The sequence below is a fragment of the Mus caroli genome, unplaced genomic scaffold (assembly GCF_978045245.1).
Source record: "Mus caroli unplaced genomic scaffold, Mus_caroli_1 scaffold_2, whole genome shotgun sequence".
In the NCBI taxonomy this organism is placed as follows: domain Eukaryota; kingdom Metazoa; phylum Chordata; class Mammalia; order Rodentia; family Muridae; genus Mus; species Mus caroli.
Genome location: NW_028227257.1, coordinates 148,081,403 through 148,093,414, shown reverse-complemented (window position 1 = coordinate 148,093,414; position 12,012 = coordinate 148,081,403). Strand labels below are relative to the sequence as shown.

Genomic DNA, 12,012 nt, shown 5'->3' with positions numbered 1-12,012 from the left:
GGTCTGATTTTCTACACCAGACTTACTAGCACTTTACACCTCTCAAAGGTAAACTGGTCCAAGTGTGTCCGTCCACCCTGACTTAGTAAATAGGGCAGGAAAAACTAGCAAACTGAACCCAGAACCTCAGAGGCTTTCGGAGCTGGCAGCACGCAGTGCCTGTGGAACTCAAGAGGAGAACATATGGGCAGACTGCATACTTTTCACCACTGGCCATGGCTGGTGAACACACTTCAACACCCCAGAACGATGGTGCTTCCCCTTGGCCTGGAGGAGCCAAGACACCTGGTGATTATGGGCCTCTGTTGCTGGTCTCTGCTACTTTGTAGTTTCTTCTTTTTCCCACCCTTTATCCCCTGGCATCACCCCCTATCACTAAAAAAGGAAGAAAGAAGGATAGAGAGGAAAAGAAATAAAGATCTCTGAATCTAATTTCTTTCTTATTTCTCTTGGAGCACAACTCTAACAAACGAACCCACCGCCCTGAATGACCAAGAACCCCAGCCTCACCCACGGGCCCAGCATTTACATACACACTGGAGAATTCCCAGAATTCCAAATATCACACTATCGGAGAAACTACCTGCAGCTGGCAACGCCATGCCTCTGCTAGAGCACCCCCAAATCCCACACATGGGATTAAAACAAAATCATATTCATAGTATTTTTATGTTTTTTTAAAAAGAAACTCAAAATTCCATACTTCCTACTAGAGGCCTCAACGTGGAGGGAGGAACAAATGAGCTACAAACACAGTTCCTCAAGACTCCTCTCCCGGCTGGACAGGATGGCGCACACCTTTGATCCCAGCACTCGGGAGCAGAGGCAGGAGATTGGTGTTTGAGGTAGCCTAGTCTACAGAGCCAGTTCCAGGACAGTCAGGGCTGCATGGAGAATCCATATCTGGGGGGAAGGGGAATCCCCCTCTTACCACCAGTCTTTTCATTCACTGAATTTCCAGTTTTCCTGTAACTAGACTGTGGTCTCTTGGGCAGGAGGACATTCCTTGGGGACTCTGAGTCTAAGATGAAAAGATATTGATTTTAGGATCTCTCAACAACACATCCCATCCCAGCTGAAAGCTCTCAACTGCTGTCAGTGTCTCCCACTCTTAATCATAAGCAGACAACACAGTTTGCTGAACATCTGAGGAAAAATTCCTGCATGCAAAGCAGACACTAAAACAAATAAAACTACCACCAAAAAAAAGAGGAGGAAATTGAGATTAGACACCTGTGTGTCTGTGTCTGTGTGTTAAAGAGAAACACCTAAAAATTACTGCATTCATTGCATCCATGAAATTTTGATAGAAACATAAACTTAAGCAGAGGAATTGAATGATAAACTTGAGGAATCCTCCTGGAAAACACAGCAATGCCAGATAGATAATTAGAAAGAAAAGGAAGTCTGAGCACCCTGAAGTGGGACAGCATCCTGAGGTGGGACATCCAGATGGTAGGTCACAGATATGGGAGGCACGGTGGAAGCTATTTAGGCCACTTTTCCAGCAGGTAACACTCTGAGAATATCTAAAGCAAAGCTCACTGGGAAACTCTCAGAGACATGACTGCCTCATCTTAAATCCCAAGGCAGCAAGCAGCCTTTACAACAAGGTGAGCCTGGAGTCTGAGTCTTTTTCCTGTCTTCAGACGCACCAGAAGAGGGTATTGGATCCCATTACAGATGGTTGTGAGCCACCATGTGGTTGCTGGGAATTGAACTCAGGACCTCTGGAAGAGCAGTCAGCTCTTAACTGCTGAGCCATCTCTCCAGCCCCGAGTCACTTTTTAAACATTTATTTATGGGCTGGTGAGATGGCTCAGTGGGTAAGAGCACCCGACTGGTCTTCTAAAGGTCCAGAGTTCAAATCCCAGCAACCACATGGTGGCTCACAACCATCCGTAACGAGATCTGGCGCTCTCTTCTGGAGTATCTGAAGACAGCTACAGTGTACTTACATATAATAAATAAATAAATCTTTAAACATTTATTTACTTATTTAATGTGTGTGTGTGTGTGTGTGTGGCGCGCGCGCGCATGCACACACCAGCACTCTTCCCTGCTTGCTCTTGGAGGGCTACTGCTTAAAGACCAGAGTGTGACAGGACCCAAAATCACAGCAGAACCCTGCTCAGCTCCCACACTTCATTTTTCTCCTGAGAAGGGCTTGTCTCTGAATTCCCTCCTAGGCTACCATAAAAAACTAAGTCACCTGGAAAGACATGGCCAGAACTTGGTCACTCCTCACTGCTGAGAACCCCCACATCTGTGAGTTCTTCCTCTGTGGGCTGCCAGCCTATAGCAGCTCTGTCCCTCCTGCCGTCACAGGAACCTCATGAGGCTGTTTGAGAAAAGCCACCACTGTATGTGAGCTCAGTGTGAGCTGTCTTTCTGCCCCACTACTGCAGTTCTCCCAACTTGTCCTTGTCAGTCTGTCTGGCATGAAACACCAGTCTAGTGCTGTCTGTCCCTGAAAGTCACACAGGAGAAGGCCTGCTGATGAGGTGATTCACTCAACAGACATTATAAACTGAGTCCCTACTGTGGGTAAGAGCCCAGACTAGGGGGTTCCAAGATGCCTCCCAAAGCCTGATCTGTGTGATGTCATGTCAGCACAAACCCTGTCTTTCCACATCTTCACACTTCCTCCTCCAAGCAACCAGGAGCCATGAAGTCAGCACAGACAGCTCCTCACTCTAACTCTTGGGAAGGACCAAGAAAGAGGTGAACATCCTCAAGGGTCCAGACTTCAAAGCCTCCTTGCTGGAGAGTGGGGCCTTGCCCAGGAGCTGAACAACTGCAGCTGGCTCAAGGTCACTGGGAGTTAAGGGCAAAGGCTCAGTCACCCAGGATAGCTCTGGCTCCCCGCTGACTCTCAGGCCTCCTGGCTGTTCCCTTTGGGCCTGCCAGTCAGCGTCAGTGTCTCCCTCACTTGTTCTCCCACATTTCCCATCCTCTCCTCTGAATGACTGTCCCCAACAGCATGTCATCGCATGGCCCCCAGCCTGCACCTCCATCGTGACCTCTCTGATCTTTGCTGTCCCTGCCCACTGCCTCTTAGCAGATTTTCAGAGACAGTGCCTGGGGAAGGTAACGTCCCCCACATGTGCTGTTTCTCTTGCCCTTGCCTCCTGTTGAACAATACGACCTTAGGACTTGCTGTGCTAAACTAGGACTGGTTTCCAGCCTTCTCTTTTCATCCCTTGCATCTGATGGCTGTGATGTAACCCGTCAACATCTGTAAGACGTCTCCCAGCTTACCTCCTTCCCCCATCCACTCTCTGTCTCAGACCTAGGTTACCAGCCTCCCAAACGCTGCCGCAGCCAGGACACCACCACAGTTCCTAACTCCCTGCCTCCCATCCAATCTCCAGAGAGAACCAGAGCGCTTTAAACTATTCTGACCCTGTCTCCCACTGACTTAAAAATCTGCATGGGGGTCTCCAGGACTTCTGAAAAACAACATAAGATCCTGAGAGATGACTCAGTGGCAAAGGAGTGTGCTACCAAGCATGATGCCCTGGGGGATCAGAAGCAGAAAACCAACCCCCACAGGTTGTCCCAACCTCCACAGACATACTGTGGCACATACCCACTCCTTCCCATTCCAAAAATAAACACAATAAGGATTTTAAAACAGCACCAGGCTAAGGAAATCTAGCAACACTCCCACCCCCGGCTTCTCTGTCTCCCCTTCCCCAGCCAAGCAACACTGGATTCCTCTTTCCTGCCAACCTCAGCCCTTCTGCTTGCCTTATCCAGGCCCCACTGAGACCACTTTCTGCATAGCTAGCCTTTCCTTTTACAAATCTCCTTATCTTCACTTGTTTCCTGGGGATCCCAACATTATCCAGAGTCCCAGCCAGAGCAAGTCACTGTTGGGCTACATGGACGCCCACCAGAACCAGTTTTAGCTGGGCTTGGTGGTACGGGCCTATAATCCCAGCACAGTGGAGGCCAGGGCAGGAGACCAGGTTTCCGCACCCATCACCTTGCTGCACAATAGGCAGTCTATACGGTGGATGAATGAACAAAGGCATTGGGTCCAAATCCCTTGGAGGCCACTGAGTGAACTCAGGTGTGTTTGACAGTCCTTGAGTTTTCTGACATCTCCAAAGGCCACTACAGAAAGACTGACTTCTGGAGACCAATTTGAACCTGTACCTTCACAACCAGGCTCCCTTCCTACCCTAAATGAGAACAGCTGATGCAGGGTCATGTAGAGTTCACAGGGGCTTGTTGTAGTAGAACCTATTTCTTGCCCATCCTCGCGAGTTGTCTGGGGAAGCTGTGACTTAAAGCAAAGCCTCCTGAGGTAGAGAACTCAGTTCTGTGAACTGTTCAAAGCAACTGCAATGATGAGGGAGAATCTGCTTGCTTGCTGAGAGGCTGACTGGCAGTTCATGGGGGTGTACGACAGCCAGGAACAGGTGAAGGGTATACCAGCTATCTCCCCAATGGCCAAGACACCTGCTCTTAACATCTTCATTTACTCAGAGGAAAGACATTATTAAAGAATGCTTACAAGAAAGACTCATCCAGGAATTAGCATTTTCAGTAGCACTTCACAGTGCTTAATCCCTATCCAAGCACCCTTAGGACGAGCTGCTGTGTCCCTCTGATCAGCCTTAAAGCTGGCATTCCTGAGACAGTTGTCCTAGGGCAAGCGTGGGACCAGAGTGCACGATTTAGGGCTGCTGGACTGCCAGAGGTAACTATAAAAGTTGGCCTGACCAATTCACTAAAGAAAGCTCTGATGTGGATGCTGGAGATTGAACTGGGGCTCAGCGCACTGCGTGCTCTTAATTGCTGAGCTATCTTTCTAGCCTAGATCCAGTTTCTTCTGTTTGACCAAGGAAGTCAGCTTCCCATTGCCTCTTGCTGCTGTTGAGCTCTTCAGTTGCCAAACACCTGTTTGCCTCAGAGGTGCTGTGTGCCAAAAAATAAATTAATTAATTTTAAAAAAACCATAGCCGGGCGTGGTGGCGCACGCCTTTAATCCCAGCACTCGGGAGGCAGAGGCAGGCGGATTTCTGAGTTCGAGGCCAGCCTGGTCTACAAAGTGAGTTCCAGGACAGCCAGGGCTATACAGAAAAACCCTGTCTCGAAAAACCAAAAAAAATAAATAAATAAATAAATAAAAAACCATTCAATGTACAGCCAACACAATAAGCCCTTGTTGGATTCAGGACAGATGCAAGTCCTCTCACAACTGATGAAAACACAGGGATGCTACTTAGTCCCTAAACCACTACTTAGGGAAACTTGCCCCAACTTAAATTGTAAATCACATTATTATAAGGTGACAACCAGTTCAAAACAGAACTATATCTAGAAATAAACACCAAAAACAAAACAAAACCCCCCAAAACAAAATGGGCATAGTAGTTCATGCCTTTGATCCCAGCACTTGGGAGGCAGAAGCAGGTAGATCTCTGTGAGTTTGAGGCCAGCCTGACCTACAGAGTGAGTTCCAGGACAGTCAGGGCACACAGAGAAACCCTGTCTCGGGGGAAAAACAAAACAAACATTCAAAGGAAGGGAAGGAGATGAGGTAGAAGGCATACTTGAGCCTAAGAATTGAGTTTAGCCTGGAACTAACACAAAGATCCTGTCAGAGGAAGGAAGGAGGGAAGGGAGGGGCAGAGGAGGGGTGAGAGAGCCTGGGCGAGGAAGTGTAGAACCAGAACCGGAGCCCTCAGACACCCAGAGGAAAGGTGAGGCAGTGCAGCTGCTCTGTGGGCTCCGCAGCAAGTAAAGGAGCCACGGAGGTGGCTCAGTGGGAAAGGTGCTTGCCGCTAGGACTGATAATCCTAGTTCAGTTCCAGGCCCCGCATGGGAGAAGGTGAGAACCAATGCAGAACTTCTACATGTGTGCAATGGTATGTGTGTGCACACACACACACACACAAAGTAAAATGCTATGTAAAAGACCTCATTTTTACAGAGGATAGGGGAGTTGAGATAGGGTCTCACTACATGGTCTTGACCAGCCTCGAACTTTTCATGCAGATTATGGTAGTCTGGAGCTCACTGCAATCCTCCTGCCTCTGGTGCTCAGATAGCCAGCTCAGATAGCTCAGATACTACAACTGCTCTACATGAAAGAAATCAAGTTGTTTTTTAAAAACAAAAAATGATTTATTTATTTATTATGTGTAAATGCACTGTAGCTGTCTTCAAATACTCCGGAAGAGGGAGTCAGATCTTGTTACGGATGGTTGTGAGCCACCATGTGGTTGCTGTGATTTGAACTCAGGACCTTTGGAAGATCAGTTGGTGCTCTTAACTGCTGAGCCATCTCTCCAGCCCAGAAATCAAGTTTTAAAAAATTTATATACTTTGTGTGTGTGTGTGTGTGTGTGTATGTGTGTGTACGTGTGTATGTATGTAGGTCAGAAGCTGGCATAATGTGTCTCTTGCTATCAGTACCTACCTTAGCTTATGCAGTTTCTCTCTGTGCCTACGGCTCAGATTTGCGTTACTGCTTGGCCAGTGTGTTCCAGGGTCCTTCTGTCTCCTCTACCCACGCCCTAGCTAGGGTTACAGATAAACATGACTATACCTGGCACTTTTACCTGGAGCTGGGGGTCAGAACTCAGGTCCTCATGCTTGCATAGCAGGGACTGTCTCCACTGAGCCAATACCCAGAAATCTCATTTTAAGAGTAGTGCACACCTTTGATCCCAGTACTTGGGAGGCAGAGACAGGTGGATCTCTGTGTGTTAAAGGCCAGCCCGGTCTATAGAGTGAGTTCCAAGCCAGCCAATGCTACATAGTGAGATCCTGCCTCAAAAACAAACAAACAAACAAACAAAAGAAAAAGAGCATGCTCTATTCCATTGGTATGATATTCTGGAAGACGCAAAGCTCCAGGGAATGGAAAAAGGTTGGTGGTTGCCAGGAGCTGAGGATGGGAAGAGACTATCCATAGGGAACAGCATGAGAAAATCTGGCATGTTTTTGTTTGTCTGACTGCCTGTCTGTCTGTCTGTCTGTTTAGACAGGATCTTCCAGAGAGCCTGCATTTGACTCCCAGCATACACATCCAGTGGCTCACAACCACCTGTAACTCCAGCTCCACTGGAGCTGGCACCCCCTTCAAGATTCTATCGGCACCTACACTCAAGAGACACACAAATAAAAATAAATCTTAGCCAGGGGGGGGTGGCAGGCACACCTTTAATCCCAGCACTCAGGAGGCAGAGGCAGATGCATCTCTGTGAGCTCGAGTTTCAAGACAGCCAAAACTATACAAAGACACTTTGTTTTGAACAAATCATAGATAGATAGATAGATAGATAGATAGACAGAGTTAATCTTAAAAAAAAAAAACTGAAACCATAGTCCTGGGGCAGCAACCTGGCTCAGTGGATACAGGTATTTGCAGCTGACCTTGAACTGAGTTGGATCCTTGAGACCTACGAGGTAAAAGGAGGGGCTGACTCCTGAAAGCCTTCTTCCCTCCACAGGTCTGTGGCACACTCCCAACTCAAACAAATAAATAGGTTTAATCTTAAAATGAAGCTGTGGTCCTGAAGTGAATAAAACATGACCCTTTAAATCCAGGAAGATACTCAGCTCCTGAGGCTCTTGCTGGGCAGGCCTGGGGACCTTCGTTCATCCCCAGTAAAAAGCTGGCACAGGGGCACAAGAACCCACAATCCCAGCTAGCATGGGGGCCTCCCATAATTCTAGTTACTGAGCCTGTTCTCGTTCTCCTGAGTTGTCTGTCCAACATTAACTGTGTGTCAGTGCCTACATCATGCACTGAGGACAGGCCCAAGAACAAGACCCCTGCTCTCCACTGAAGAAACATTCAGACCAGTTGGGCAAGACCAATACACACAAGTAAGACACACAGTGTGTTCTACAGCATGCTGGGAAAGCAGCAGAAAACCTCTGGAGGACTGGTGGCCACACAGTCGACCTAGTCCCATTTTGCTGTTGGTTTGGTTTCTAGGGGCTTGTTGGCTGGTTGGTTTGAAGACAGGGTCTCACTAAGTATCCCAGACTGGCCTGGAACTCTGCCTCCGGAGTCCTGGAGAAAAAGGCATATGCCACCATGCTTGCTTGGCACAGCAGATTCATGTTTTCTTAGCTTTCAGCTTTGAAACTCCCATAGTTCCTAGCAAGCTCTAAACAAATGTCTGTAGAATAAGTAGCTAAATCAACCCATATCCTCTTCTTACACCTACAGCCCACGGGCTATCCAATGAAGCTCAACTCAGAAGGGCCCACAAGGGCCCTGGGGCTGGTACTGCACATGTGCAAGGCTCTAAACTAGATTGGGGCAGATTCCGGGGAAAGGTAAGGGGCTCAAAACTACATTTATTTTGTGTTTATTCATATCCTAAGTGATGTGGGCTTCCCCCCAAAACAAACAAAGAACAGGATAATTTTTTACTTCTGAAAAAATCTGACAGTGAATGTGCTGGCTAGTTTTATGTCAACTTCACACAGCTAGAGCCTTTAGAGGAGGGTGCCTCAATTACAAAATTGCCTCTGTAAAATGGGGCTGTAGGCAAGCCTATAGGGCATTTTCTTAATTACTGATTGAAGTGGGAGGGCCCAGCCCATTGTGGGTGAGACCACCCCTGGGCTCTGTAAGAAAGCAGGCTGAGCAGGCCTGAATCCCCTCCTGAGTTCAGGTGCCTGCTCAGTCCTGACTTCCTTCAATGATGAACTGTGATGTGGAAAAATCCTTTCCTCCCAAAGCTAATTTTGGCCATGGTGTTTCATTACAGCTACGATAACCCCAACTAAGACAGTGACTATGGAATGTTAACTTAGAGCAAAAGGAAGGTGACATTTAAACTGGTGCATAGTGGTTTTTTAAAAGCTTTAGCTGCAGCTGTAGCTCAGTGGGTAGAGTGCTAACCTAGCATACTAGAGGCCCCAGGTTCAATCCCAGCACTGCTGAAAATGGAGACAGTAGTGGGAGGCTCCAGAGGGAGAAGCTGGAGGATCAGTTTTAACTCATGCTGAGCCCCTGGCAACTCTAGGCGTACCTGGGCTATATTAGACTCAGTTCTCAAGTCAGCGAAAAAGGAAAGCATCTTCATCTCACTTCTATTTTTTGGAGAAAAAAGCCAAAGCAGAAACCCCACCCAAAACTAGAAGGTAGCATTCAATAGTATTCAGAGATGCATTTTCCTAAAGCACACGCCTAACTCAATTGTCACAGGAATAGAAGCCTGTTCACACATTCATCATTTTTTTTAATTGCACTTATTTTTGCACACCACAGTTTCACTTTGTTTCAAAGGAAATTTTGGCCATATTGCATACTGATATATATATATATATGTATATATATATATATATATATATATATATATATAAAACTTTTTCTGATGCTTACTTCTAAAAGAGGTAAGGCGAGAGGTTATGGTGACACCTAAGGGTCTTGGCAAAAGGATGCAAACACCTCACCACCTGGGTATGGTGGTGCAAGCCTAGAACCCCAGCATTTTGGTAGCCTGAGACAGGAGGATTACCATGAATTCAAAGCCAGCCTGCACTGGGTAGCAAGTACCAGGTTAGCCAGGGCTGTAAAGTGAGACCTTGTCTCAAATTAACAAAAAATAAGCTGAAGTTGGTGGCTCACATCTATAATCTTCAGCATTTGTGACGCCGAGGCAGGAGGATTAAGATAAATTTAATGCCAGTCTAGGTTACATAGTGCCTTCTGGGCCAGCAGCTTGGACTGTAGAGACTGTCTTGGGGATTCTTTAATAAGTATTTTATCTTTCAAATGTAGTATTCAAAAAATAATACCTGGAATACGACATTCCATTCCATACCTCTAACCCCTGAAAAGGGGGGTATAAAGAAAACTGTATGTATGTAGAATGCAAGGATGTTATTTTTACCTGAATTACAAGGAAATGGACACTAGATTTTTAAAAATTAATTAACAGTGATTTCAGCAAGTCATTTAACTGCTCCAAGCCTCAATTGTTTTCCCATGGGTGAAAATGAAGATGTTGACGACAGAAAATCCCTAGGGATACTTGCAGCCTTAAACACCGATTCTCCTCAGAAAACAATTCAAGTAGCCTTTAGAGCAGGGTGCTAGCACGAGCATTTAAAAAGGTCGACTTTTGGTTTTGTTTTTATAATAATTTCTCCTGATGTACTATATAGGGAAGAGTATTTCGCCCCCCCCCCCATACCAGTCAAAAGATAAGGGTTAGGCAGTTAGTATGCTCAACAGTTATGCTGCATTTGATGGGGGGCGGGGAGGAAGCTGCCATTGAACAGGATCACTGAAAAGGGAAACTGTAAATTTCCACCTCTCCTACAGGGAAAAGGCACTTTCATTTTCTTTCCCACTCTAAAAAGAGCCAAAGCCACAGCAGTCTTCACGCGGTTTCATTGTAAAGACGTGCCAAAATACTGAAGAGGCACTATTTTTCTACCTAGGTCACCCATCTTTGAGAATACCCACAGCCCGCCCTCACTTCGACGCTCCCCATCCATTATAAAATAAATAAATAAATAATAAATTTAAACATGTCTGCTGTGCGTTTCATGCAAACCCATAAACAGTCACATCTTCCCCGCAGCGACGCCCAGATCTGAGTCCCACAAGCAGCGAGACTGCAGACTGCGGCGCTGGCTGGGGCCACTCCTCCCGCGACACTCCGAAACTGCTCCTCTTTCCCTTGGGATTTCTAAAGGTTCGGACCCGCTAAGACCCCTCCCTTTAAGTCCAGCCCGGGGAAGGGGAGGCGGAGAGAGCCCTGCGGGAGCAGCGCCGCAGGAAAACCCCGTGTCCCCTGCCCAGCTGGCAGGAGTGGCCCTGGCGGCGCGCGCCCAGCAGCTCCCAGGTGGGTCTCTGAAGCCGGGGACAGCGCCCTGCTCCCGGGAGAGGGAGGCAGGGAGGGAGGAGGACGCAGGCCAGGCTTCGTTCGTCACGATTCACGAGGGAGGGTGGGAAAGAGGGAGGGATTGGAGACAGAAAAAAAGGGGGGGGAGCAGAATTGAGATATGCAGAAGGCAAGGAAAGGAGACGGTAGGAAAGGAATACGTCTGGAGAAGAGTTGGGGTGCAGAAGGGTGATGCTGCAGAGGAGGGTGGTGGGCTGGAGGGGATAAAGGCGCGGGTGGGGGAGGTGAACAGGGAGAGAGAGGAGAGGGATGGGATGAAGGAAGAGTGATGGCGTGATGGAGGTGAATGGATGAAGGTAAAAAGGAAAACGAGATGTTTATGAAGGCGAGGTATGAGGAGGAGGGATGGGATGAAGAGAGATGGAGGAATAGAGACTGAGGAGGCGTCTGGGGTGAGGAGGACTGAGGTGAAGAGGGGATCTGGGTGAAGCGTGAGTCAGGGAAGCCTGCTGGCCGCAGGAAGCCAGAGGGGCATCCCTCCCGGGAGGGCGGCGCCTGAATAACGGGTTTCGCCGGCCCCGGGGCAGCACCCGGACGCCACTTACTCTCTCCGACCACCGCCTTGAGGCCAATGGGGGCCATGGCGTTCTTCGAGTCTCCGGGCTCCGATGCTCCTCCCGCGACACCGTCGCCTCCCCCGGGCCGCGCGCCCCGCTGTCTGCAGCCCGCCGCCCCGCAGTCGCGCTCGGGACCGACTGACGCGCGGACTCCGCGCGGGGGCGCGACTCGGGCCAAAGCGAGGCTGTATAGCGGCCAGCGCGCGCGGGAGGGGCGGGGCTGTGGGGCGGGGCCTCGAGCCAGCCGTCATCGTCACCCGCGCGCTGCCGCCAATAGAAGCGCGGCCCGGGCGTGAGACCCCGCCCTCCGGGATGCAGGCTCCGGGAGCGCCCTCCCCTGCGCCTCACGCTCGCGCCAGGGCCTCAGGGTCCTAAAATCCCCTCTCCAGCCCTGCACGGGCTGCCCAAGTCATGGGAATCTCCCTAAAGCCAGGCTGTGATGCCCTTCCTGCTTTTTTGGGAGCCTTCCATTTTCTCCTGCCAAAAAAACAAACTCTGAGAGCAGATTCTTATTAACTGTAGTCCCATTCCCAGCCACAACATAGGCTTACAGTACACTG

The 12,012-nt window shown here is 48.7% G+C and overlaps 1 protein-coding gene across 2 annotated transcripts in view; it reads right to left on the bottom strand.

Annotated features, from left to right (window-relative positions):
• The window catches only part of Stxbp1 (syntaxin binding protein 1), a 61,395-nt gene extending 49,727 nt beyond the window's left edge, over positions 1–11,668 (bottom strand). For both annotated transcript variants that reach the window (XM_085835013.1, XM_085835014.1), the window contains exon 1: positions 11,441–11,668. In XM_085835013.1, coding sequence (XP_085691139.1) covers positions 11,441–11,477 — 37 coding nt within the window. In that variant the 5' untranslated portion in view covers positions 11,478–11,668. The remainder of the gene's footprint in view (positions 1–11,440) is intronic.
• Between the last annotated feature and the right edge of the window lie 344 nt (positions 11,669–12,012).